Genomic DNA, 26,623 nt, shown 5'->3' with positions numbered 1-26,623 from the left:
GTTAGCTACTAATTACAAGTCAGGTTTGATAACTGCCGGGAGAAACAGGAGCTGGTTTCCGACTCCTCCTCCCTCTGCAGTTCAGACCAGTCGATTTGAATTGTCTGTTGAAGGGGTGGAAATGTACAAAGGAATGCCGGAAAGGTACAAAGGTACAATACAAAGGTATTTCTCCTCCAGATCATGAATATTACAGAAATTCAGAATAGATTAATTTGAAAAAGAGGACACCTGGCCCTTTAAACTGAGACCTGGGACTGTTAAGAGAAAACAAAAAATGCCAAGACAAGAAATATCAGCTGCAAGCGCCCAATAGCCTAATCAAGGGGCGTCTTCAATAGTAACCTAAACTCACTTTAGTTTTCATTCATACGTGTCTGAGCGGCTGTAGATTGCTGGCTCCTGCTCTGAGATATTTCCTAGGCCCCCCTGCTTGTCCCCCAAGTGCTGCCCGGGAATGTTCTTTGCAGGGACTGGTGTTTCTTGGCCAGGGCTGGGGGTGCACGTTCCATGCTTGCCTCACCCCTGTCAGGGCGTCTGGTACTTGCATTGCATCACTGCCCTGGCTCTGAATACCAGGGCTCCCTCCGCAGCCTCTCCTGGCGCATGTGACTCTGTAGCATGTACAGGGTGTGTGTGTGTGTGTGTGTGTGTGTGTGTGTGTGTGTGTGTGTGTGTGCGCGATCAAGCAACAGCAGCCACCCGCGTTCTGCCCTCAGTGACAGTGGTGTAAATGCAGTGACTTCATGCACTTCAGTGGAGTTACTCCTGATTTACTCCAGCGTCAGGGAGGGTAGAATGTGGCCCACGGTGAGGAATGGAGCAGGATTAGTGCGCTGTGTTGGCCAGTGGCATTCACAGCCCACAAGAGCAATACAATGTCTTTGTGTGCTCAGCTCAGCGCCTGTGTGACCTCAGGCATCTTAGCCGACGTGGGGGATTGAGTCTCAGCTCGAGCGCTCAGGGTGGGAAGTGTAACAGACCCATCTCCCCTGTAGCTCGGGCCCAGAAGAGACCCCGTGCCATGCCCTGCCTGGGTTACATACCTCGCCTCCACGGCCCTCAGCTGTCTCTTCTGTAGTACTCTACTTTCTCCTCCGTAGATCTCAAAGCACTTCACAGATCACAGCCCTCATGTGTTTGCCCCCACTCCACTCCTCTGAGGTAGGGCGGTGTTGCTGTCCCCATTGCTCAGATGGAGAACAGGCACAGAGAGGCTAAGTGACCTGCCCAAAGGTAGGGGGGAAGTTTTATAGAAATGTCAGGCTGGAAGGGACCTTGAGAGACCATCGAGTCCAGCCCCCTGCGCTGAGGCAGGGCCAAGTGAAACTAGACCATCCCTGACAGGTGTTTGTCCCACCTGTTCTTTCAAACTTCCCATGATGGGGGTTCCACAACCTCCCTTGGAAGCCTAGTCCAGAGCTTAACTACCCTTAAAGTTAGAACGTTTCTCTGCTAACATCCAACCTAAATCACCCTGGCTGCAGATCCAGCCCATTATTTCTTGTTTCTGACAGAACATTGACTTGAACTCTGGTTTCCCAACGCTCAGGCTGGACTAGCCTTCCTCTCACTGACTCAGCTGACCTCCCTACGCCATGTGTGATAACTGCCAGCTGGGTCAACACCTGGGTTTTGGATCAGCAACTCCGGATCTGAAAGTGTGAGGCTTTGGCTACACTTACACTTCAAAGCGCTCCCGCGGCAGCGCTTTGAAGCGCTCAGTGTAGTCAAAGCGCCAGAGCTGGGAGAGAGCTCTCCCAGCGCTGTCCATACTCCACCTCCCTGTGGGGAATAACGGACAGCGCTGGGAGCCGCGCTCCCAGCGCTGGGGCTTTGACTACACTGGCGCTTTGCAGCGCCGCAATTTGCAGCGCTGGAGAGGGTGTGTTTTCACACCCTGCTGCAGCGCTGCAAATTTGTAAGTGTAGCCAAGCCCAGAGTCTCTGCAGCTTGAACTAATGCCAGTGGGTTTGACTTGCTTCTTTGTGCATCTGCTCATTCCTGCGGGCGTGCATGCGTATGTTTGCACGAGTATACGTGTGTGAGAGAGGGTCAGGTTATTCCCTGCCTCCAAACCTGCCTGCGGTGTCCCCCTGCCCAAATTTTGATTCTGCGGAACATGCTGTAAAGCGTCCGTCTTCTCCAGCTTGGGCTGGAGTTAGCTCTGTTTCTCTCCCTGGGCTGCAGCAATAGAAACCCTTCCACTGCAAGGGACAGGAAAATGTTAGAGACCCTGATGAGGTTCTTCCATAGTCATTTTGCACAGTATGTGGGAACAAGCTGGGATCATATAATGTCTGAATAGGGAAAAACATAGTCCTAGGGGTCAAATATCAGAGGGGTCGCCATGTTAGTCTGGATCTGTAAAAAGCAACAAAAAGTCCTGTGGCACCTTATAGACTAACAGACGTATTGGAGCATGAGCTTTCGTGGGTGAATCCCCACTTCGTCAGACGCATGTGACCTAGGGGATACAATATAAAAACGATCCAGTATCAAGCAGGCAGAAAAACTTGTTGGTTGAAGGGGGTATAATTTTCACTCGGGCAGTGAGTGATCCTGGGTTCAAATCCCAGCCCTTCTTTGCCAGGCTCAGATTCTAATCTCAGCTACACTGGTGGAAAGCCAGAGTCACGTCAATAAAGTGAGTGGAATGGCTCCTGCTTTTCACTGGGGTCCGAACAAACCAATTCAGAGTTGTCGTAAGTTGCTTCCCCTCCACTGACTTCCATGGAGCCACATTCCCTGACCCTGGGTCTGAATTTAACCCCATCAGTGCAGGGTGGCCTGGGGTAGGGGAACAGCTGAGATTGACATGAATGTCCCTCTGTCAGCGACGTTCCAAATACAACGGGCTCTCTGGACAAGTCACACTCAGTCTCCGTGGGGCACGCCGCCATCTGGCTGGAGGCCAAGCTGTCCCAGATTGCCACTGGCTCTGGGTTTGCCTGGCGTGTCACTGTGCCAGTGTGCGGTGAATCCGAGCGCTAAACATTGAGAGCCATTGTCTCCCAGAACAATGGTCATCTGAAGCAGCCCAATCGCTTTCATGAAGCCAATGCAATTAAAAAGCCAGCCCAGAGAGAGCCTGCACAAAACAGCACTGAGTTTGCTGGGCTTGGATGTGAATTCTTTCCGTTTACGCAGAATTCAGGGAATCTGGGCTGTGTCCGGAGGGGGGTGGGGGGTGGGTGGGAGATGGTTTCAGAGCTCAAAATGAGAAATGAAGGGAATTGCCATAATTAGCCATTTCGTTAGCTGATGCCAAGGCAGAAAGTGTGTGTGTGTGTGTGTGTGTGTGTGTGTGTGTGTGTGTGTGTGTGTGTGTGTGTGTGTGTGTGTGTGTGTGTGTGTGTGTGTGTGTGTGTGTGTGTGTGTGTGTGTGTTTTTCAGGATGTGTGTGTGTGTGTGTTTCAGCCACCCTTGGCCCCACCCTAAGGACATCAGCAGGGTAACATGCTATGGAATGACTCTGGCCCCCGAGTTCAATGGGGCCCAGCTGACAGGAGCTGATTAAATTTTGCCCCATCTCCAAGATCCACCTTCTCCCAGCTCCCCTTGCATTTCAACACAAAACGCTTTCCCCCATTTAGGGGGAAGGACTCCACCACACCAGCTCTAGGGGCCGATTCTGGATGGGCCTTACACGTCCTCCTGGCAATCCCTTCCCTCGGAAGCCAGGGCAGCCGGCTCACGGTGGTGGAGCTGGTGGGAATTCGGAGCCGTGGGGCTGGGCTGGAACTGTTTGTGTGAAAGAACTGGAGATGACCTGGGCTTTGTCAGGCCGCCCAGTCAGCCTGCTGACACCCTCCCCACAGTCATGCTGCTTGGATTTGGGGTGCCCTTTATCCCTTGTGAGCTGCCTGGGGCTCCCCTGGATTGTCAGCCAGCCAGCGGGGGCAGAGCCAAACTCTAGTAAGGCTTTTTGGGCCTTGCTTGTGGTTAGACTTTGTCTGAGCCTGGACTTTGACCTCACTTGGAAGGGTGCCGGAGGGGAGACCTGCCGGGTGTCTTGGCCCCTGGCTGCAGGGGTGGCGCCAGGCACCAGCGCATGCCTGGGGCGGCAAGGCGCAGGGGGTGGGGTGGCCTGCCGGTCGCTGTGAGGACGGCAGTCAGGCAGCCTTCGGCGGCAATTCGGCAGCGGGTACGCCGAAGGCGTGGGACTGGCAGATCACCCGCAGAAATGCCGCCGCATCCGCATGACCAGCATGCTTGGGGCGGCAAAAAACATAGATTTCAGAGTAGCAGCCATGTTAGCCTGTATCTGCAAAAAGACCAGGAGTCCTTGTGGCACCTTGGAGACTAACACATTTACTTGAGCATAAGCTTTCGTGGGCTACAGCCCACTTCTTCGGATGCATAGACTGGAACATACAGCAAGAAGATATTTATACATACAGAGAACATGAAAAGGTGGAAGTAGCCAGACCAGCTGTCAGAGGCCAATCAACTGAGATAGCTATCGTCAGCAGGAGAAAAAAAACCTTTGAAGTGATAATCGAGATGACCCATAGAAGGTGTGAGGAGAACTTAACATGGGGAAATAGATTCAATTAGTGTAATGACCCAACCATTCCCAGTCTCTGTTTAAACCTAAATTAATTGTATCTAATTTGCATATTAATTCGAGTTCAGCAGTCTCTCTTTGGAGTCTGTTTTTGAAGTATTTTTGTGGCAAAATGGCCACCTTCAAGTCTGTCACTGAGTGGCCAGAGAGGTTGAAGTGTTCTCCCACTGGTTTTTGAATATTATGATTCCTGATGTCAGATTTGTGTCCATTTATTCTTTTGCGTAGAGACTGTCCGGTTTGGCCTATGTACATGGCAGAGGGGCATTGCTGGTACATGATGGCATATATCACATTGGTAGATGTGCAGGTGAACGAGCCCCTGATGGTGTGGCTGATTAGGTCCTATGATGGTGCCACTTGAATAGATATGTGGACAGAGTTGGCATCAGGCTTTGTTGCAGGGATTGGTTCCTGGGTTAGTGTTTCTGTTGTATGGTGTGCGGTTGCTGGTGAGCATGTGCTTCAGGTTGGGAGGCTGTCTGTAAGCAAGGACTGGCCTGTCTCCCAAGATCTGTGAGAGTGAGGGGAAAACATAGAGCGGCCCCTGCCTGGCTGCCCTCTGGAGCCGTTCAGTCCCCTGGATGGGAGTGAGGGCTGAGCAGGGAGCAGATATTATGTCTGCTGGAGCCCTTTTGGGAGAACAGAGGGGGCAGGGACAGAGCTGGTCTCAAAAAAGATCTATTGGAATTGGAAAAGGTTCAGAAAAGGGCAACAAAAATGATTCAGGGTCTGGAACGGCTTCCGTATGAGGAGAGATTAATAAGACTGGGACTTTTCAGCTTGGAAAAAAGACGACTAAGGGGGAATATGATAGAAGTCTGTAAAATCATGACTGCTGTGGAGAAAGTAAATAAGGGAGTGTTCTTTACTCCTTCCCATAACACAAGAACTAGGGGTCACCAAATGAAATGAATAGGCAGCTGGTTTAAAACAAACAAAAGGAAGGTATTTCTTCACACAGTGCACAGTCAGCTGTGGAACTCTTTGCCAGAGGATGTTGTGAAGCCCGAGACTGTAACAGGGTTCAGAAAAGAGCTAGATAAGATAATGGAGGAGAGGTTCATCAATGGCTGTCAGCAAAGCTACAGTTTAGTCATGGAGGTCAAGGCAGTCACGGATCCCGTGACTTTCCTGGCCCTCCGTGACTTCTTCCGCGTCAGCTGTCAGCAGCTGAAGTGGGAGCTAGAGGCAGGACTGTGCACTCCTGCCCTGCTGAAACTGGGGCTGGATGGCTGGAATCAGGACCCTACGTGCCCCAGTCCCGCAGCTGTGGCCAGCTCTGGAGTGGGGGCTGGGCACCCCCATGGCTGCGCCCCCTGCTGCACCTCAGCCCTGTGGATTCTGTCAGGGGCTGCAGCCACGGCCACGCACCCCAACCCTGTGCACCTCTGCCCCGTGGGGTCCCAGGACCGTGTGCCCCCCCGCAGCTGCGGCCAGCTCCAGAGCTGAGGCTGTGCACCCCCCGCTGCGCCCCAGCTCCGCGGCTTCTGCCGGGGGCTGCAGCTGGGGTTGCACACCCCAGCCCCGTGGTGGGAGCTGCAGCGGGGACTGTGCACCCCGCGGCGTCCCAAGGCCGGGCGCCCCCTCTTGGCTGAGGCTTGGGGCAGTGGGGTAGGGGCTGCAGCTGGGGCCGCACACCCTGTCCCACAGCTACAGCCAGCTTCAGAGCTGGGGGCTGCGCACCCCCTGTGGCTGCGCCCTCCACTTTGGCCGCTGGAGCCGGCGTTGTGTCCCTCGCCATGGCGGGGGTCTTGGCCTATCCCCCCCATGGGACTCCATTCCTCCCCCCTATTTAGCCTGTTACAAGTGGGGGCTCGTCCGGGATTTCAGCTGGGAAGTCTCTGAAGCTTGGGATGCGCTTCCTCAGCTAGGGGAAGTATGTAACTCACACACCTCCGGGGTGTGGTGTCTGTCCCAGCTAGTGGCACCAAGAGCACTTAGAGAGATTAATGAGTCTGCTCTACAGACTTGGCTAACAGCCCCTTGGCTTTTGGCTCATGCACGAAGCTCCAGAGGTCCCTGGTTCGAACCTGCCCACCAACGATCGGGGTCTGTTGGCGTTACAATTGCATTGCAAGAAATCATCTCTCGAAATAGCATTTCACGGATTGTATCAGCCCCGGGAAGGGAATGGCAGCCTCGGCAAACAAGGGGTTAATTACAGAAGCATAGAATTCATCCGGCTAGATGGTTTGGTATTAGCCAAATAAAACGCCAAGGGCTTGATTCTCATCTCAGCTGCACTCGCGTCAGGCCCTTTACGTTACTAACTACACCACCGCTCTGTGATAAGTGAGGGCCTGCCGCTGATCTCGCTCACACCGGTGTCAATCAGGAATAACTCCTGGGAAGGTGATGGAGTGACGCTAGTGTAGGTGGAGCAGACTCAGGTCCCGCGTGAGGTTCACTGCAGAGAATGTAGAGCTGTGCAAGCTGGAGTCGCTCTCCCAGCTGCTGGGCAGACGGGCCCACGGGAGGGCCGTGCTAACTCCAGGCTCAGGCTCAGTGTGTCAGGAGAGCTCTTGTTATTTTAGCTGGAAATTCAGCTGGGAACCCAGGTGTGTTTCTGTCACGGAGTGTGGGGGAGTCAGGGTCCTGCACCCCCGGCTTCCTGCGATTCACCAGGACTCTCAGCCAGCCAGTAAAGCAGAAGGTTTATTCAGATGACAGGAACACAGTCCAACACAGGTCTTGCAGGCACAGACAATAGGATCCCCCCTGTTAGGTCCATCTTGAGGCCCCAGGAGCCCCACAGCCCCATTGGGGGATCAGAGCCCTGTGTGTCCTTCCCTTCCTTCCCCAGCCAGCTCCGGTCTGCCCCACCTCCTCCAGCCCCTCCTCTCTGCTCAGCCCCTTTCCCGGGCCAGGAGGTCACCTGATCCCTTTGTCTCCAACACCTTCAATTGGCACCTTTGCAGAGGAGGGGCCCAGGCCATCAGTTGCTAGGAGACAGAGTGTCAGGCATTCAGGTCCACTGGTCTTTTGCTTTGCTAGATACTTAAGAACTGCCTAGGGGACACTGAGGCACCAACACAGCATTCATAGACCACAGTAAGAACAGTCCCACTTCCTCACAGTTTCCCACCTAGGGCCCATTCCCCAGGCATGGCTGAGTGCGGGGAGCAGGGATTAGCTTTTTTCTTTTGTCAGCTGTCAGGATACTGTGCCGTGCCAGGCGGGGTTCAGATCCCCCGCGCCTCCTCTCCTTCTCGTTTTGGGTATCCCCCCTTCCAGCTCCTGCCAGCAGGGGCATTTCCTCTGCCCCTTCAGGGCCTGGGTGCTGGGGTTAGCAAAGCCCAGCTGGGAATGTGTCGTGTTTCGAGGGTCAGCGGTTTCTTTTCTGCAGCATGCTGAGCTGGGGAGCTGGTCGCTTAGAAGAGCGGGATGGTCACAGGAGACCGGGAGCTCTTTCTCCAATAGTTCTTTGACATTCAATATATGGCCCATGTACGACCACCCAGCAGCAGGAGTGTAGGAGTGTAGGGAGCCCGCAAGGGCTCTTGGGAGATAAGCACCATTGAAAAGCTTTTGCTGTCAGAGTGGTCCAGTGGGTAGGGGGCTGGACTCAGGGTTAGAAGACCTGGCTCCTGGTCTCATCTCTGCTGCTACCTCTCCGGGCAATATGGGGATAATGGCATTTACTGCCCTCTGTGACGTGCTTTGAGATCTATGGATGCAAAGTGGAGAATGACGGATTGGCTGCCTTTGCCCATCTGCCCTCCTGTTCTGTTGTTTGTATATCACAAGTCACTTCTGTTTTAAAATAAATGATTGAACTGGAATCCTGCAGGGGCTAAATCTGTCAGCAAACGCAGCCCCTACACTGCTGGGTCAAACTCCATTTATTTCCTGTTCTCATTTGGCAAGCAGAACTATGATCTGTGTTTTCCATGTCAACCAAGAACCCCTCCGCTCCGCTCTATTCTCCTCTACAAAGAAAGCCTGACTCATCCATTCAGACAGACCCTTTGCTCTCACTCGCTCTGTTCAATTCTCCCATTGAAAGAGTTCATGCTTTGAGGTTGTTTTTGATTCTTTGATGCAGCTTCCTCAGTCATGAAATTTCCATCTCTGTAAACACAGCAGCCCATTTCCCTTCAGACGCGCTTTGTTTTCATCCTTTGCGTTACTTAGTTTTAGAGGGGCCGGCCCATAGCAGCACAATCAGATCGCTAGGTCACAGGTCTGCAGAGCCCTGATTCTTCCATCTGCCAGAGGATGTGAGTAAACCCCTCGATTTCACTGGCAGCTACTGATCTCCAGTTTGGGGTGAACTGGGCCCCTTGTTTAAACAGGAAACGGAAACATCCACTCCCTGGCTCAGCAAGTATCTCCCTTCTTTGGGCCCAGTCAAGGCAACAGCCAACCTCTGTGGATGAGGGGAAAGCAGTGGATGTGCTATTTCTGGACTTTAGCAAAGCTTTTGATACAGTCTCCCACAGTATTCTTGCCAGCAAGTTAAAGAAGTCTGGGCTGGATGAATGGACTAGAAGGTGGATAGAAAACTGGCTACATGGTCGGGCTCAATGGGTAGTGATCAATGGTTCCATGTCTAGTTGGCAGCCGGTATCAAGTGGAGTGCCCCAAGGGTTGGTCCTGGGGCCGGTTTTATTCAATATCTTCGTTAATGATCTGGAGGATGGCATGGATTGCACTCTCAGCAAGTTTGCAGATGACACTAAACTGGGAGGAGTGGTTGATATGCTGGAGGGTAGGGATAGGATACAGAGGGATCTAGACAAATTAGTGGATTGGGCCAAAAGAAATATGATGATGTTCAACAAGGACAAGTGCAGAGTCCTGCACTTAGGACGGAAGAATCCCATGCACTGCTACAGACTAGGACTGAATGACTGGGCAGCAGTTCTGCAGAAAAGGACCTAGGGGTTACGGTGGACGAAAAGCTGAATATGAGTCAACAGTGTGCCCTTGTTGCCAAGAAGGCTAATGGCATTTTGGGTTGTATAAGTAGGGGCATTTCCAGCAGATCGAGGGACGTGATCATTCCCCTCTATTCGACATTGGTGAGGCCTCATCTGGAGTACTGTGTCCAGTTTTGGGCTCCACACTACAAAAAGGACGTGGAAAAATTGGAAAGAGTCCAGCGGAGGGCAACAAAAATGATGAGGGGGCTGGAGCACATGACTTATGAGGAGAGGCTGAGGGAACTGGGATTGTTTAGTCTGCAGAAGAGAAGAATGAGGGGGGATTTGATAGCTGCTTTCAACTACCTGAAAGGAGGTTCCAAAGAGGATGGAGCTAGACTGTTCTCAGTGGTAGAAGATGACAGAACAAGGAGTAATGGTCTCAAGTTGCAGAGGGGGAGGTTTAGGTTGGACATTAGGAAAAACTTTTTCACTAGTAGGGTGGTGAAGAACTGGAATGGGTTACCTAGGGAGGTAGTGGAATCTTCTTCCTTAGAGGTTTTTAAGGTCAGGCTTGACAAAGCCCTGGCTGGGATGATTTAGTTGGGGATTGGTCCTGCTTTGAGCAGGGGGTTAGACTAGATACCTCCTGAGGTCCCTTCCAACCCTGATATTCTATGATTCTATGATTGAGACATGGCCGACACCCACCACAGCATGAGAAGTCCAGAGGCACCTGGGGTTTGCTGGGTACTGTAGACGTTTCATAGAAGACTTTGCCAAGCTGGCTGTGCCCCTATGTACCTGCTTCAAGGGCTGTACATGGGCAGGCTGCACAGAAGGGTCCTCTGGACAGGGATGCTGGCTGTCAGAGGGCTTTCGAATGTTGAAGTCTGCCCTGGTGAAAGCACCAATACTGGTCTATCCAGGTGACGCCTTGCCTTTCCTACAGATACAGATGCCAGCAACCAGGGGCTGGGGGCCATGATCTCCTACCACCAGGATGGGTAGACAAGGGGATCGTGAGCACCAGCCAAGAACTGAAACAGTCAGACGGGAACAACAAACACTACAGCTCCTTCAAACTAAAATTCCCGGCCCTAGTCTGAACCCTCAGCAAGAAATGTAAGGGCTCCCTGGCAGCCATCCCCTTCACCTTATAAACAGACAACAATCCCTGGTGCATATTGGCTCTGCCAAGCTGGGAGCACTGGAATAACACTGGGCATCGAGACTGGCCAATGATAAGGCTTGGTGGAATTCCAGTGCGGCTGGAGCAATGTCAGTGGTGATGCCCCGGTCAGGCTGCCTACGGTGCCGGAACCAGAAGCACCAGATGCCTGCAAGGACTTGGGGAAGTTACCGTTAGTGGCAGTCCCCACTGAAGTGGTACAGGTGTGCTCCAAGGCAGCTGACATCATCCCTGACACTCACGATGGTGTAGAGAGAGTGCTAGAGATTATCCAACAAGATGCTGCGCTCTCTGCTATTGAGTTGGGCCATCTGCCCCTGGAAGCGCCCTGGCTCCTGAAGTAGCAGGACTAGTTACAAGACCCAGGACCCTGGGACAAATAGAGATCACCCAGAGGGGGCTCCCCCAGACAGCAGCTGAGATAGTGCTCCAAGCCTGCTAGGATGCTTTGGGCCACTTTGGCTCCAGAAAGACTAAGATGAACATTTGCAGGAGGGATGGCCATAGCCGTGCAGGAGCGGTGCAACATCTGCTCGGTCTGCACCTGAAGAAAGAAACCTGAGGCAGAAGACATGGCCCCGTTCCAGCAGATAGAAACCAGAGTGCGTTGGAGTTGGTAGCATTGGGCCACTTGAAGGTGGAACCAAGCCAGAGTGATGCATCTTATGTCATGACCATGGTGGATCACGACACCAAATACTTGGTCACTGTGCCCCTCAAGGTGATCACAGCCAGAACAAACGCAGGAGCCATCTGGTGCTACTTTGTCCAGCCCTACAGCTACCCCACCAAGGTGCTTATGGGCTGCCCTGCAAGTCACGGGTGTTCAAGGAACTGTGCTCTCTGTCTGGCAGGCACAAGCCAAGGACGACAGCCTACTGACCACAAGGCAATGGCCTCTGCCAGCAAGCCAGCCAGATGCTGCTAGCGGAGCCGAGGACCCTGTCAGAGACACAACAGAGAGACTGGCCTTCCTACGATGGGGCCAAAGAGGAGAATCTCCTACCCAACTGATACAGCAGGACACCTGATGTGCCCACTCCCTGGGGACAGGTGTGCTTATGTGGGGGCCGGTCCAGAGCCCCTCCCCCATTTCCCTTCCTTTCTCCCCCATTTCCCCCCACATGTGATTACATGGGAGTCTGAACAATCATTTAAAACAAAACAAGCTTCTAGCCCCTGTGACTGCAGAAAGAAACTGGCAAGTGAGGTTCATGTTTATTTGCCATCTGTTTTAACGCCACAATGGGTTTTCGGTTTACAGTTCTGCAGTGGAGAGAGACCATAGCTTGAAATTACACTGCTCTGTGTGGAGAAAAACTTGCATGGATCCTAGCCGAATCAGGAGCAGCTCAATTTACCTCCAAGGGATCCTCTGTCTGACTGCTTCCGACTTTGATCCTGGAGTCTCAGTTCCTGTCAGAGGACAAACAAAATAAAAGGAGTGTCACCCTTCCCTCAAGTATCTGGGTTCAGTATAGTCACTGGGGTGTCACTGTAATTCATAGACACTCTGCAGTGTTTATCAGCTGGCTTGGGCTGACTCCATCAGATAGTTTAGCCAGCCCAAGTCAGTTCTTGTTTCTTAAAAAACGAGGGCATGTGTGTGTGTAATAGGGTCCTTGGTGGGCTGGGTGGCCTAGTGGTTAGTGCCCACCCAGTAGTGGGGGCAGTGGCAGGGGTGTCTCGGCCTGGCCTCTCCACTGCGCTCTGACCCCGGATCCTAGGAGGGTCAGCGGTGCGTGGCCTCCGAGGGGGCCCTCTGAGTTACCCGCCCTAGGTCACTTCCTACTGCTGCTTTCCTTTCTCAGCTTCTGGTCCAGATAAGACAAAAGAAAAAGACACCAAACCATCAGCCCCAAATGGACTTGGCATATAGTCTGATTCCCTCAAGGAGGCTTCTCCAGTCCCCTTGTCAGGAGCTTTCAGGATAGGTCTGTCTCCCTTCTAGGGTGACCAGACAGCAAGTGTGAAAAATCGGGACAGGGTGGGGGTAATAGAAGCCTATATAAGAAAAAGACCCAAAAATTAGGACTATCCCTATAAAATCAGGGACATCTGGTCACCCTAGTCCCTTCCCAGCCTCTCCCTTCTGAGCTGGGCTGATTTCTGTTCAACCTTGTCTCCAACTGGCACATGCGCTGCAGGGTTAGCAGGGCCCAGGACTGTCATTTAACCCTTTCCAGCCCAGCGTGGAGGTTGTATACCCCATCCCAGGGTCTGTATATGCAGGCTGGAGGATGTTTTTAAAACCTCAGCACACAATCTTGCAATCAGAGTCACACTCATTGAAGATCATGCAGTTCTGGCTGTAGAACTAGAGCAGTAATATGAAAAAAACATATATATATATTGTTAAAGCTGGGCAAAAACGCTTTAAGAAAGAAGAATTGCCTTGCAGTGTGGGAAAGCCAACAACAGGAGTGTTGTGCTTGATTCTGTTCTTTCCCTCTGAAGCATCTGGCAGTCAGGCATGTCAGAAGCCAGAATACTGGGCTAGATGGACTGTTGGGCTGACCCAGTATGGCCGTACTTATCTTCTTATGCTAGTGCACAGGCGATCGGACTGGGATTTTCAAAAGAGCCTAAGGGGTTTGGGTGCCCAGATCCCATGGAAACTCGCTGGGAGTTCTGTGCCTAAGCCCCTTGGGCTGTTTTGGAAATCCCAGCCCGGGATGTGAAGTCAACGGGTCTAGTTTCATGCTCCAAACTGAATGAAATAAAAAAAGAACAGCAGCAGTCAACATGAAAACTCTGTCACAATGATTTCCAGCTGTGTTACTAGTCGCACGGACAAGGGTGTGTTCTCAGCAGGGACAGGATTTCTGCCTTAAGCCTTTTTACTTTGTTGATTATCTGAGAGTTTTAGTGTTCTCCATTTCTCCCCTGTAATTATATTAGTTCCCTCCACAACAGATGGAAGTTCCCTTTCTTCTGTGCCCACTTCTCCTCTCTTCTCAGAGATCTTCCTGGTTCATATTGTCCACATTTCTCTCTGTTTTTAATTTTTTTCTGCACTCTAATTATATACAATTTAATTATTGCATCATATAGTGTATAATTACACCTGATTTTCCTCCCGAGGCTCCGTGGATGTTCATGTTTTTGGACTGAATTTCAGGGCCATTGGGCCACAGAAAATAAATGGGTCTAGTTGCAGAATTCAAGACCGGTATCAAATTCCAGCAGTCTGGGGGCCTGAGCCAAAGCCTACTGATGTCACTGGCGCTAGAATCAGCTTCTGGATGCATTGTCGTAAGCTGCAACTAGTGATGTAAATAATAGGTACTTTAAAAGGACCAGTTTCACAAAGCTGAAAGCAATTAGGAGCCAAATCAGCTGGGAGGAAGAATTGAATCAGACAAATGTGAAAGATAATTGGGCATTGTTCAAGAACAATTTACTAGATACCCAAAAAGCCACAATCTCACAGCTGAGAAAAAAGATTCTATTGGTTAAAAAAACCCACAATATGGTTTAAAGGCAAGTAAAGGCGGCTATGCAAAATTAAAAAATGATATACTGTATAACAAATGGAAGAAAGGGGAAGTTGATTATAATAAATATAAATCAGAAGCTAGGAATTGTAGAAACTTGATAAGAGAAGCAAAAGGACACAAGAAGAAATCTATGGCCCCCAGAGTTAAGGACAATAAGAAGGAGATTTTAAAAATACATAAGGAACAAAAAGAATCCTGTCAATTGTATTGGTCCATTAGTAGATGGAAGTGATAGAATTAGCAATAGTAATGCAGAAAAAGCAGAAGTGTTCAATAAATATTTCTGTTCTGTATTCGGGGGGGAAAAAACAGGTGCTTGATGCTGATGCTGGCACTCTTTCCATTCTAATAGTAACTCAGGAGGATGTTAAGTAGAAGCTACTAAAGTCAAACATTTTTAAAACAGCAGGTCTAAATATCTTGCATCCAAGAATTTTAAAAGAGCTATCTATCCTGGGAAGCAGTGACTCTGAAAAAGGTCTGGAGGTCATGGTGGATAGTCCGCTGATCATGATCTCCCAATGCAATGCTGTGGCTAAAGGGATCATTGGATGCAGAAACAGGGGAATCTCAAGTAGGAGTAGAGAGGTAATTTTACCTCTATTTGGCACTGGTGCAACTGCTACTGGAATCCTGGGTCCAGTTCTGATGTCCACTATTCAAGAGGGATGTAGATAAATTGGAGAAGGTCCAGAGGAGAGCCATGAGAATGATTAAAGGACTAAAAACTTGCCTTATAGTGATAGACACAAGGAGCTCAATCTATTTAGTTTAACAAAGAGAAGGTGAAGGGGTGACTTGATTACAGTCTCTAAGTACCTACCTGGGTAATAAATATTTAATAATGGGCTCTTCAACCTAGCAGAGAAAGCTCTAACACGATCCAATTGAAGTTGAAACTGGACAAATTCAGACCTGAAATAAGGCATACATTTTGAACAGTGGGAGTAATTAAGCACTGGAACAACTTACCAGTTTTCCATCACTGACCATTTTAAAATCGAGAGTAGAGGTTTTTCTAACAGATCTGCTCTAGGAATTATTTTGGGGCAGTTCTGCGGCCTGGCTATGCAGGAGCTCAGACTGATCACAATGGTCCCTTCTGGCCTTGGAATTGATGAATCCATGAAAAACAGCATTTGCCCAGGTCCGGCTTTCAGCTCCATGCAAGGATACTCCCTGTCAATTTCCCAGCTGGGTGCAGAATTCACCAATTCAGCAACATCTCTCTGTGCAGTTCAGAAATGAAGGCAAACCTGTTAGTGTTCCTGTTCTCTCGCTGCACAGGTTAGATAGAAAACAGTGGCATTATCCTTCACCCCACGTACAGTGCTGAAGGTTGCTTTGTTGAAGATGGGCTCCTTCTCCCACCACATTCAGCCTCCTCCAATGTTGTCATGAAATGCACTCCCAAGTCTATGCATGCAACATCAGCCCCTTGCTATGAGATTGAGACTGAGGTCCTTATGCTGCGCCCATCACCCTGGTATCTGAACACCACTTGGTCAGCCCAGTGACTTTGCTGTGGGAGAAAATGGGACCGTGAAAGAGAAATGCCCTTGTTTACAACCAGTTTGCAGGCAGTGATGGAAGCAATGTGGAAGGAATTTATGGCTACATAGGGTGCTGTGCGCTTGGCATGGTGTTGCCACGTGGAAGATCTTTACTGAGGCAAGGAAAGAGCCGCTGTCTTGCAGGGTGAATCTGGGTTTTCAATGACCAGGATACATTTCTTTAGCAATAGAAGAGTCATGTGGGAGGCACTAGGCTAGGATTCAGCAGGGGGCTCAGATGCTCTGATGATGGACGTGGTATAATAACTAGAGCTGGGCAACAAATATTTTGGTGAAAAACACACATTTGGGGATACCGAACTATTTGGCAAATTTGTGTCAGTTTCACTGAATTGCCTGTGTTGAAAAACAAACAGATTCTGACATTTTCAAAACCATTTCAATTTTTCAGTTTGAAACGACTTTTTTTTGCAAAATTTTCCTTCAATTTTATTTTTTAAAAAGCACTCCCAATATGAATTAAACATTTAATTTTAGGTCAAACCATTTTTTTTCTTTCAGCCCCAAATGAATTTTTTCCTTTTCGATTTGTTGAAAAGTTTTTAAAATTTTGTTTTCGGTTCAATGTGAAACAATTTTTTTTCAATTTTTTGGAATTGTCAGAGAACCAAATAAATAAAAAATCTGTTATTAGCACAGCTCTGTAAGAGCCTGTATAAAAATAGAACAGAGACACTTAAGTACATCAGTAAGTACAAGTATATGCTGAAGTGCTTTGCTGGACTGGAACCGAAGTGCACAGATGGCACAATGATGGACATGGCAGGAACCTTGGTAGAGATACAAATGTATAGGGCAGATAGCCTAGCAAAATATGGGAAGTTTTAGCCATGGCCTAAAAAACAATCCATCCTGCAAGTTCTTGGATATTGTTTGAGCCTCTCATTATTGAAAGTGAAGAGAGAACGGTTGGGAAACTCTCTTCTTTCTCATCCTTTTCCTATTATTTTGCTCTAGTTCTTCTTTCTACACATGTAAGCTTTTAAAATGGTCGATCTGTAGCCAGGTGATGTAACCTTTGTCTTTGCTTGTAATGTGTTTAGTGAAAACACACAAGATTATCCCCTTGTGAACTTAATACAAGTATTCAAAATATATGCAGAATGCCTCTATTGAAATCGACTGCCTACTCCCTTTGGCTATATTAAGGAATAGTAGAAGGACACTATCCAGAAATAAATAATATTTAAAAACCGTTGTCTTCAGCTGTGTTACAACCTCCTTCAGGAATATTAAAAATGTAACTTTTAAAAAAACATTTAATCTACTTTTCCTCGTGTAGGTGGTTTATTGATCGTTCATGACACGCCTGCTTTGCTGCCCCTCCAAACCCATCTCTCTAGAGTCAGTGGTAGATGAATGGAGGCCCCAAACCAATCCACTCCATGCAAAAGTGCTCACGGCACTGATAGTTTCCTGCCATTTGTGTCTGTAAATTCCCAGATTCCAAGGCCAGAAGGGACCACTGTGCTCATCAGGGGCAGCTCTAGCTTTTTTGCTGCCCCAAGCATGGCAGGCAGGCTGCCTTCGGCGGCATGCCTGCGGGAGGTCCACCGGTCCCGCACCTTTGGTGTACCCGCCACCAAATTGCCGCCGAATCCGTGGGACCAGGGGACTTCCCCAGGCAAGCCGCCGAAGGCTGCCTGACTGCTGCCCTCGCAGGGACCGGCAGGCCGCCCCCTGCTGCTTGCCGCCCCAGGCACATGCTTGCTGCGCTAGTGCCTGGAGCTGCCGCTGGTGCTCATCTAGTCTGACCTCCTGTACAACACAGGCCAGAGACCTGCCCCAAAATAATTCCTAGAGAAGAGCTTTTAGAAAAACATCCAGTCTTGACTTTAAAGTTGCCAGTGACGGAGAATCCACCCCAATCCTTGGTGAACTGTCCCAGTGGTTAATTACCCTCAATGTTTAAATTTACATCCTATTTCCAGTCAGAATTTGTCCAGCTCCAACTTCCAGCCATTGGATTGTGATCAAGCAACCCCTTAACTTTCTCTTTGTTAAGCTAATAAAAGCTATTGTTTAAATACTTCCCCAAGACTCCGGAATTGGATATTTCAGACCAGGCGGGTAGCAGGTCGAACCCGCAAAGGAGCACTTTTGCCTGAGAAAGGAAAGACTCAGTAGTGCTCAACCATCTCAAGTCAAACGCGTCACAGGATTCTAAGTACATTACATCAGCACTATTACCTTTAGCAGCCAGACTTGTCATCTCATCAAAAAAAAGATATCAAGTTGGTTTGACAGGCTCTATTCTCCATAAACCCATGCTGATTAGTATAAATTACATTATGCTCCTTTAATTCTTTATTAATCGAGTCCCTTATCAGCCACTCCATTATCTTGCCTGGGATTGATGTCAGATTGACAGGCCTGTAATGACCCATGTCGTCGAGTTTACCCTTTTTAAATATTGGCACAACATTAATTTTCTTCCAATCAGGGCCGACGAGAGGTGGGGGGAAGCCAGTATAAATTACTGGGGCCCAGCGGTCCGGAAGGGCCCGGCTTCGTCGGCCCTGTTTAGCTGGGCTGCCCTTGCTGGGGGGCCCGAAAAAATTTTTTCACTGGGGCCTGAACCCGCTTTCAGTGGCCCTGCTTCCAATTGTCTGGAACCTCCCCAGTATTCTAAGGCTTATTAGAGATCAACATTAACTCTACAGTGAGGTCCTGAGCCAGCTCTTTTAAAACTCTTGGGTGCAAGTTATCCAGACCTGCTGATTTAAAAACATCTGACTTTAGCAGCTGCTTTTTAACACCCTCCAATGTTATTATCGGAATGGAGTGTCATCATCATGATGTAATATGACTACATCATCTTTTTTTCCGAGCTTCTGATTTATGTCAGTTACTATCCATTTCTCCTTTCTTCTATTTGTTGTTTTTTTTTCCTTTTTTTTTATTTTTCCATCGCTGCCTTTCACTTCCCTACCAGACCAGGTTGGTTTTTAACCAGTATGGCCTTTGTCCTCGATTGTGGCTTGTATCTCCTGTTTCCTCCTTCCCTGCAGCAGATTCTGGCATTCTTTGACACGGGCCCCTTACCCATGTGTTATCCACACTCTCTAGGGCACCCTACCTTTACCCTTCTGTGGGCTTATGACATAACCCGGTTAATTTAGGCATCCCTGACCCTTTCCCAGTTCCTAGTGCTCCAGGTGAAAGGCACCTACCCTTCCCCATTCCTAGGACTCAGGGTCACCCATACCCAATTTCTAGGGCTCAGGGCATAATCTTCTGCACATTTGCAGGGCCTTTTACCAGTGAAAGAACTTTACACAGTAATATTCTTAACCTTAACAGTTACCAAAACAGAATTCTCACACCAAGCATACAATGCTGAGCACTCCCAATAAGGCAGACAAACGTTTCCTGGTGGCCAGTCAGGATTAGGTCGTCTGGGGCATATCAAACAAAATTTTCTGTAAACATCTTAAGATCTGTTTCTTTATCTGGTGATGATGGGTACTGTTAGGACAAGAGCCTTCTGAACAGCTCAATATTTCATTATTTTGGTATAATTTAGAGGGAACGTGAGGATGTGACTTTCTGCTCATGGCTGCTGCTGTCCTAATGTGGCTGCAGAGAAAGGCCTCCGACCTAACACATGAATCAAAATCCTATGGGCCTGTGGACCCCTGATCCCATCCAGCCTGGACCTACAGAGAATAACATGAAGGGGAAAGGAGTCCAGGAGAACTGGCTGTATTGCAAAGAATCCTTACTGAGGTTGCAGGAACAAACCAGCCCGCTGTGTAGAAAGAATAGTAAATATGGCAGGTGACCAGCTTGGCTTAACAGTGAAGTCCTTGCTGATCTTAAACACAAAAAGTGGAAGCTTGGACAAATGACCAGGGAGGATGTAGCGAGTCTGAGTGGCCTCCCTCCGAGTGGGAGAGGGAGGAACCATTACACGCCCCTTGTAGGGCAGAGCCTAGATTGCCCCGCCGCCCTCGCCAGAAATACTGGGGCGTGGCCAGAAGTATAAGAGGCTGGCCCTGCAGCGCAGTCGGGGGAGAGCCTGTGAAGGAGGAGGACGCTCCGCCTGTTCTCCCGCATCCCCGAGAGGAACGTGCTCCTGGCTATTCCCGATTCCCAGATGCTGACGAGGACTGGCCTGCAGTACCTGCTGCTGTTTATCCCAAGGAGCCGGAAGAGGCCTGGAGGCCACAGGTACCAAACCCTGGGGAGGCAGGAAGTAGCCTAGGGGCAGCCATAGAGCAGCCAGCTGCAGAGCCCAGTGTGGCTCGGTGAGCGTGTTGCGGCTTGATCCCCACTGACACAGGGGCAGCCAATCTGCCCCTGCCAGGGCCCTGGGCTGGGACGTGGTGGAGTAGGGTGGGCCCGTGTCCCCCTGCCACCCCACCCCAGGTGGCTGACCCCCTACACCGTGCATGGAGGCTCTAACTCTGGAGGGAAGCTTCCTGTACCACTAACCTGTAGACTGTTTGTTTGCTGGCTGCCTGAGCTTCACCCAGGCCCAAGCCAGCCCTGAGAGACTGTGTTAACAGCTGACTACATGAGCTACCCCAGCCCTCGGTAAAGCTGGACAATGACTCTTAATCGCCTGGCCCTATTGTAGGCTCTTGGCGGTCTGGTAGACTCTGGTCCTGGCTAGACAGGGCCCATCTGAGTGACCTTCCTCCCAGAGGGAGAGGGAGGAACCATTACAGAGGAGTATAAAATATTGCTCAGGCTGCAGGAGTGAAATCAGGAAGGCCAAATCACACTTGCAGTTGCAGCTAGCAAGAGATGTTAAGAGTAACAAGAAGGGTTTCTTCAGATATGTTAACAACAAGAAGGTGGTCAAGGAAAGTGTGGGCCCCTTACTGAATGGGGGAGGCAACCCAGTGACAGAGGATGTGGAAAAAGCTAATTTTTTGCCTCTGTCTTCACAAACAAAGTCAGCTTCCAGACTGCTGCACTGGGCAGCACAGCATGGGGAGGAGGTGACCAGCCCTCTGTTGAGAAAGAAGTGGTTCAAGACTGTTTAGAAAAGCTGGATGAGCACAAGTCCATGGGGCCAGATGCACTGCATCTGAGGGTGCTAAAGGAGTTGGCTGATGTGAATGCAGAGCCATTGGCCATTATCTTTGAAAACTTGTGGCAATCGGATCACTGGAAAAAGGCTAATGTAGTGCCCATCTTTAAAAAAGGGAAGGAGGAGGATCCAGGGAACTACAGGCCAGTCAGCCTCACCTCATTCCCTGGAAAAATCACGGAGCAGGTCCTCAAAGAATGAATTTTGAAGCACTTAGAGGAGAGGAATGTGATCAGGAACAGTCAGCATGGATTCACCAAGGGCAAGTCATGCCTGACTAACCTAATTGCCTTCTATGAGGAGATAACTGGGTCTGTGGATGAGGGGAAAGCAGTGGATGTGTTATTCCTTGACTTTAGCAAAGCTTTTGATATGGTCTCCCATAGTATTCTTGCCAGCAAATTAAAGAAGTATGGGCTGGATGAATGGAGTATAAGGTGGACAGAAAGTTGGTTAGATTGTCAGGCTCAATGGATAGTGATCAACAGCTCCATGTCTAGTTGGCAGCCGGTATCAAGCAGAGTGCCCCAAGGGTTCAGTCCTGGGCCGGTTTTGTTCAATATCTTCCTTAATGATGAAGGATGGCGTGGATTGCACCCTCAGCAAGTTTGCAGATGACACTATCCTGTCATATGCTGGAGGGTAGGGATAGGATACAGGGGCACCAAGACAAATTAGAGGATTGGGCCAGAAGAAATCTAATGAGGTTCAACAAGGACAAGTGCAGAGTCCTGCACTTGGGACGGAAGAATCCCATGCACAGCTGCAGAAAAGGACCTAGGGGTTACAGTGGACAAGAAGCTGGATATGAGTCGACAGTGTGCCCTTGTTGCCAAGAAGGCTAATAGCATTTTGGGCTGTATAAGTAGGAGCATTGCCAGCAGATCGAGGGACGTGATCATTCCCCTCTATTCGACATTGGTGAGGCCTCATCTGGAGTACTGTGTCCAGTTTTGGGCCCCACACTACAAGAAGGATGTGGATAAATTGGAGAGAGTCCAGCGGAGGGCAACAAAAATGATTAGGGGGCTGGAGCACATGACTTATGAGGAGAGGCTGAGGGAACTGGGATTGTTTAGTCTGCAGAAGAGAAGAATGAGGGGAGATTTGATAGCTGCTTTCAACTACCTGAAAGGGGGTTCCAAAGAGGATGGATCTAGACCAGGGGTTGGCAAACTATGGCCCATGGGCCATTTTTATCCGTCCTGGGGCACCCGGCCAAGCACGGCAAGCAAGGAGTGGGGGGGCTTAGATAGGGGGTTGGGTCCTGGGGGGCTTAAATAGGGGGTGGAGGTTCGAGGGGGCGATCAGGGGACAAGTGGGGGTGGATGGGTCAAAGGTTCTGAGAGGGGCAGTCAGGGGGTGGGATGGGGGTGTCGGATAGGGGGTGGGGCTAGGCTGTTTGGGAAGGCACAGCCTTCGCTACCCAGCCCTCCATACAATTTTGAACCCCAATATGGACCTTGGGCCAAAAAGTTTGCCCATCCCTGATCTAGACTGTTCTCAGTGGTAGCAGATGACAAAACAAGGAGCAATGGTCTCAAGTTGCAGAGCGGGAGGTTTAGGTTGGATATTAGGACAAACTTTTTCACTAGGAGGGTGGTGAAGCACTGGAATGGGTTACCTAGGGAGGTGGTGGAATCTTCTTCCTTGGAGATTTTTAAGGTCAGGCTTGACAAAGCCCTGGTTGGGATGATTTAGTTGGGGTTGGTCCTGCTTTGAGCAGGGGGTTGGACTAGATACCTCCGGAGGTCCCTTCCAACCCTGAGATTCTATGATTCCTTGCTGCTGCCACAAAATCAATGCAGTGCACCCACTTCTGACACTGCACGGGGGTGAAGAGGGTGTCATGTGGGTGCAGCCACACTGGTGACCAGGGCTGGATCCAGGGTTTTTGCCGCCCCAAGCGGCGGGAAAAAAAAAAAAGCTGCGATCAGCGGTAGCTTCACTGCGCCGCTTTCTTCTTCGGCAGTAATTCAGCGGCAGGTCCTTCCCTCCGAGAGGGACCGAGGGACCCGCCACTGAATTGCCACAAAAGAGCCCGACGTGCCGCCCCTTCCCTTCGGCCGCCCCAAGCACCTGCCTGCTGGTGAATTGACTGACCCGCTGTATTCTACAACCCAGAGTGCTAGGGCTGTTTAGCATTCCGTGGAACCCAGGAAATGGACCAGGGGTGAAAGAAGGGGGTGGAACCCACTGAGCCCTTCAGAACATAAGAATGGCCATACTGGGTCAGACCAATGGTCCACCTAGCCCAGTGTCCTGTCTCCGAAAGCAGCCAGTACCAGAGCTTCAGGGGGGATGTATGGAACAAGGCTGCCGGAGAGGTTCACCCCATCTTCCTCTCCCAGCTTCAAGTTTGAAGCAAAGCTCCACCCATCCCTGCAGTCCTACCCCTCTGGAAACCGACCCCATGCTCAGAAAGGGATGGTCCTGCTGCCCCCTGGGCAGGCACTGTCGCCCACTCCAGTCCACTGCTGCAGGACGGTGTAGAATCCCTTCTCAAGCGATTAAATCAAGCGGGTGCAGCAGGGCTCACCCCACCCCCACATTTGTCACACGGTGAGTAGTCACTGGAGCTAGAGACGTCATTCCCAGCCTGGGTGACATACACGTGCTAGCTTTGATTGAGCTTGTGCACTGAAAACAGCAGTGTAGCAGCCCCAGTGTCATCCGAGTACGCACCCATCCAAGGCCCTAGGCATGTACTCAGGGGGACCACTAGCCTCTCCAGTTGGCTGTGGTGGCTCCGTGTCTATTTTTAGGGAACTAGCTGGGTCAGAACCAGTCTGGGTACGTGTATCTGAGCTGGAAATGACACCTCCAGCTCCAGCGTACAGGTACCCTAGCAGAACGCAGCGCACGGATTGCCAACTCCGGCAGGAAGCACACAGGGTATGTCTCCGAAGGGAAGCCACTCATCCGCTATTAAACTGGACAGTCTTTTGAGAGGGTCGGCCCCTGTCCGGGACTGGGACAAAACCGGGCGTGGTTTTGTCTGGTATCAGATGGGGGTACACCATTTTTAAGAGCACGCCGCCTTCCCGCCACCCCACCCACGCCATGACTTGGCGCACACATTGCGCTGGCAGGGGTTGGCCCATGGTGCTCCTGGCAGCACTGGAATGGCTGGTATTCAGGGAACGTGTCAGTGACCGCCCTGGGTCTACACTGCAAACGAGATGTCTACACAGCAGTTTGGAGCCAGTGTGGGAGCAGCCTCCCCGTCCAGGCTGGGCGAGTGGGGCTTGCGGGAGCGAAGAGAGCTGTGCAGACGGTGCTCTGAAGCTGCGGCTAGGAGGGGTTTCACAAACCCAGCTCAAGCGCTGTCTACACCAGCCCCCACATCTCTCCGCCTAGGCTGGGGGCTTGCTCCTGCGCTGTGTGGACCTCCCCCCAAAGGCAGGTTAAAGTAGCAGCGAAGGGCCGGCCAGGGGGCCTGTAACTGGGGCTAGCCGCTGCAGGCCAACCCCCGGCTGCCCCACTGCCGCCCGCAGGCTCAGCCTGGGACAAGACGAGAGCCAAGAAGGGCGACTGGCTGCCCCAGCGCAGCGCCACCGCTGCCTGCAAAGCCCGGCGGGACACGGGGCCCTGCGAGTGCCTGGGCCCCCACCTGGCCACGCCCCAGCCCCGGGGCGCAGCGCAGCGCGCACAGCCCGGCGCAGCAGCAGCCCCGGCCGCCGCCGTGTCTCAGCCCGACCGGCAGGAGGAGCCGTGGGCCGATCACCTGCACCCCCCCGCCGCAGCGTCCGGGCTCCTGGCCCGTCTCAGCCCCCGGGCAGCGCGCCAGGAAGGAGGAGGCGGCCCCGCCTGCTAATGCTGCAGCCCCAGCCCCAGCCCGGCGGGCTCCAGTCCTGCGGGGGCCGAGCACCATGGCCAGGAAGGTGATCGCGGTGCTGCTGCTGCTCTGCTTCATCGGCGTGGTGGGCATCCTGCTGCTGTGCCTGCCCACCAGGGACCTGCGGGAGCCGCCGGCCTTCAAGGTGAGCGGGGGCCACCCAGAGTGTGGAGAACACGGGGGAGCCGGGACCCGGGGGCGCCCAGAGCCCGGGGCCAGGCGCAGCCGGGGGCCGGGGGCGCCCGCAGCTCCAGAGATGCTGGCTCAGGGATGCCCAGTGCAGAGGATTCGTCCTGTCCCCCCGCCGCAGCCAAGTGAACTCGAAGGCAGCCCAGCGAGCGCCCGCGTAAGGCTGAGCTCGGGGCTCGCGGGGCGGCCCCTGCAAGCTCCCTTCCTTGCGAATATTTTTATTTTCTTATTTAAAGATACATGACTAGAACCCCGCAGCGGGTTTAGATGCAGTTCCCGGCTCTAGGAGCAGCTCTAGGAGCTTGATTTTTCCCAGGTTGAGCGCCCGCTGTTGTGCTGAAGTCAGTGCGAGCTGCGGACTTCGCCAGCACCTGGGCAGAGCCGGCCCCGTCTGAAAGAAAAACGGGCTGGGTTATTCTTGCAGAAAATTTTGATTTTTTTTCCCTGCAAAAATTCAAAACCTGAACATTTTCAGGTGAAACCCCTCCCAAAATTTGATCCACACCACAAATCATCTGTTTTTCCCCCAAAAAATCTTTTGAGTTGGGGGTATTTGAGTTTTGCAATGAAAAATCTAAGTTTTCCGCAGAAAGCAGATCCTTTTTGTGGAAAATGTTTATTAGTCGAAAACCCAATTTTCCATCCAAAAACAGGTTTCTTGGAAAACTGTTGACCCTCCCAAGACTGATTTCAGGGCTATGTTGCCTTTTCTGAAGATTTGTAGAGATCACTAAGATCAGTGGTTCCATACAGCTGTTAGGAGAGGCAAGGGGAGCACATTGCCAGCCCTGTATTTTAGAACTAGTAATTTCCTAGTAATTATTACCCGGTTGACAACATTGTGCTTGTGTTTACCAATCCAGCCTCCCATCAGACATGTGCAAACACATAATGGCCAGATTCTCAGCTGGTGTAAATCATGCTAATGCCACCGGAATGAAGAGCTGCTGATTGACGCCTGCCCCATATTCCCTGTACTTTATGTAGTTTTGAATGACTTGTGTCTCCTGCAGTTGATTCCTCACTGGGTCTTTCCCTTTAACAAACTGCATTAATAGTGATCAGTATTTTATTTTGTAGCTAGGGCTTTGGGGAACTTTTCCTGAGGTTTTGTCACGGTTAGTGGCTTTTGAGTTTCTGAGCACTGCTGTGGTTCTGGTATCGTTGGGGGAACATGTATTTGCTTCTCAGACCTGCTCTTACTTTCCTTGTGCACCTCCCAAAGCCAAAGGGAATTAGAGTGCCCAGGGAATGCGGGATCCGGTCTCTGCCAGGTCATGCTTGTTCTCGGAAGGGCTCCACTTTCCTTGAGGCATGATGACTAAAGCAGGGCTTCAGAAAAACAAAACTGAGTCAAGGCTTTGTGCTGTCCCTGGATCGAACAAGCGCATTCAGGATCCACTGGCAGTACGAGGCACAGATGATAAACTCTCTTTGTTCCTCTGTTGCTTTACGATACCTGCAGGCCCCCTTTCTTTTTCCCCTCAAGTTGTGCCTAGCAGGCAGGGTGCTCTGCCCAAAGGATGAAGCGTGTGGGGGTGTTTGGTTTCTGGGGCTATGTTACTGGGGTACAGAGCATTTCTCCTTCACCTACAAGACTCTGTACAAGCTCTGTCTAGGCTGTGAGCTAGGGGGTTGATTTCCTGCTCGCCTACACATCCTCACACTAGCTTGGGTAGAAGCAGTGTAGCTGCTCTTGCACAGGAAGCAGCAGTGCTGGCACCGTACAAGCTTCCCCCAGTTTCGGGCAGGTTTGTACTTAGCATGGCTAAGCCGCGTCTCTGCTGCCAATGTGCCCCCATGCTATTTACACACCTGCTAGCTCCCCGCACACTAGCAGGGCATGTGCTC

General features: G+C 51.0%; 1 protein-coding gene across 2 annotated transcripts in view; it reads left to right on the top strand.

The window, feature by feature from the left end:
• The first annotated feature begins 24,554 nt into the window (after positions 1-24,554).
• ENTPD2 (ectonucleoside triphosphate diphosphohydrolase 2) overlaps positions 24,555-26,623 on the top strand; it is a 47,327-nt gene continuing 45,258 nt past the window's right edge. The window contains exon 1 of one of the 2 annotated variants that reach the window (XM_044992491.1): positions 24,555-24,728. In XM_044992491.1, coding sequence (XP_044848426.1) covers positions 24,618-24,728 — 111 coding nt within the window. In that variant the 5' untranslated portion in view covers positions 24,555-24,617. The remainder of the gene's footprint in view (positions 24,729-26,623) is intronic. The other variant, XM_044992490.1, reaches the window with a different exon arrangement.

The sequence above is a fragment of the Mauremys mutica genome, chromosome 18 (genome assembly GCF_020497125.1).
Source record: "Mauremys mutica isolate MM-2020 ecotype Southern chromosome 18, ASM2049712v1, whole genome shotgun sequence".
Classification (NCBI taxonomy): domain Eukaryota; kingdom Metazoa; phylum Chordata; order Testudines; family Geoemydidae; genus Mauremys; species Mauremys mutica.
Note: the sequence above shows the minus strand (reverse complement) of the source record. Positions and strands in the feature narration are given on the sequence as shown.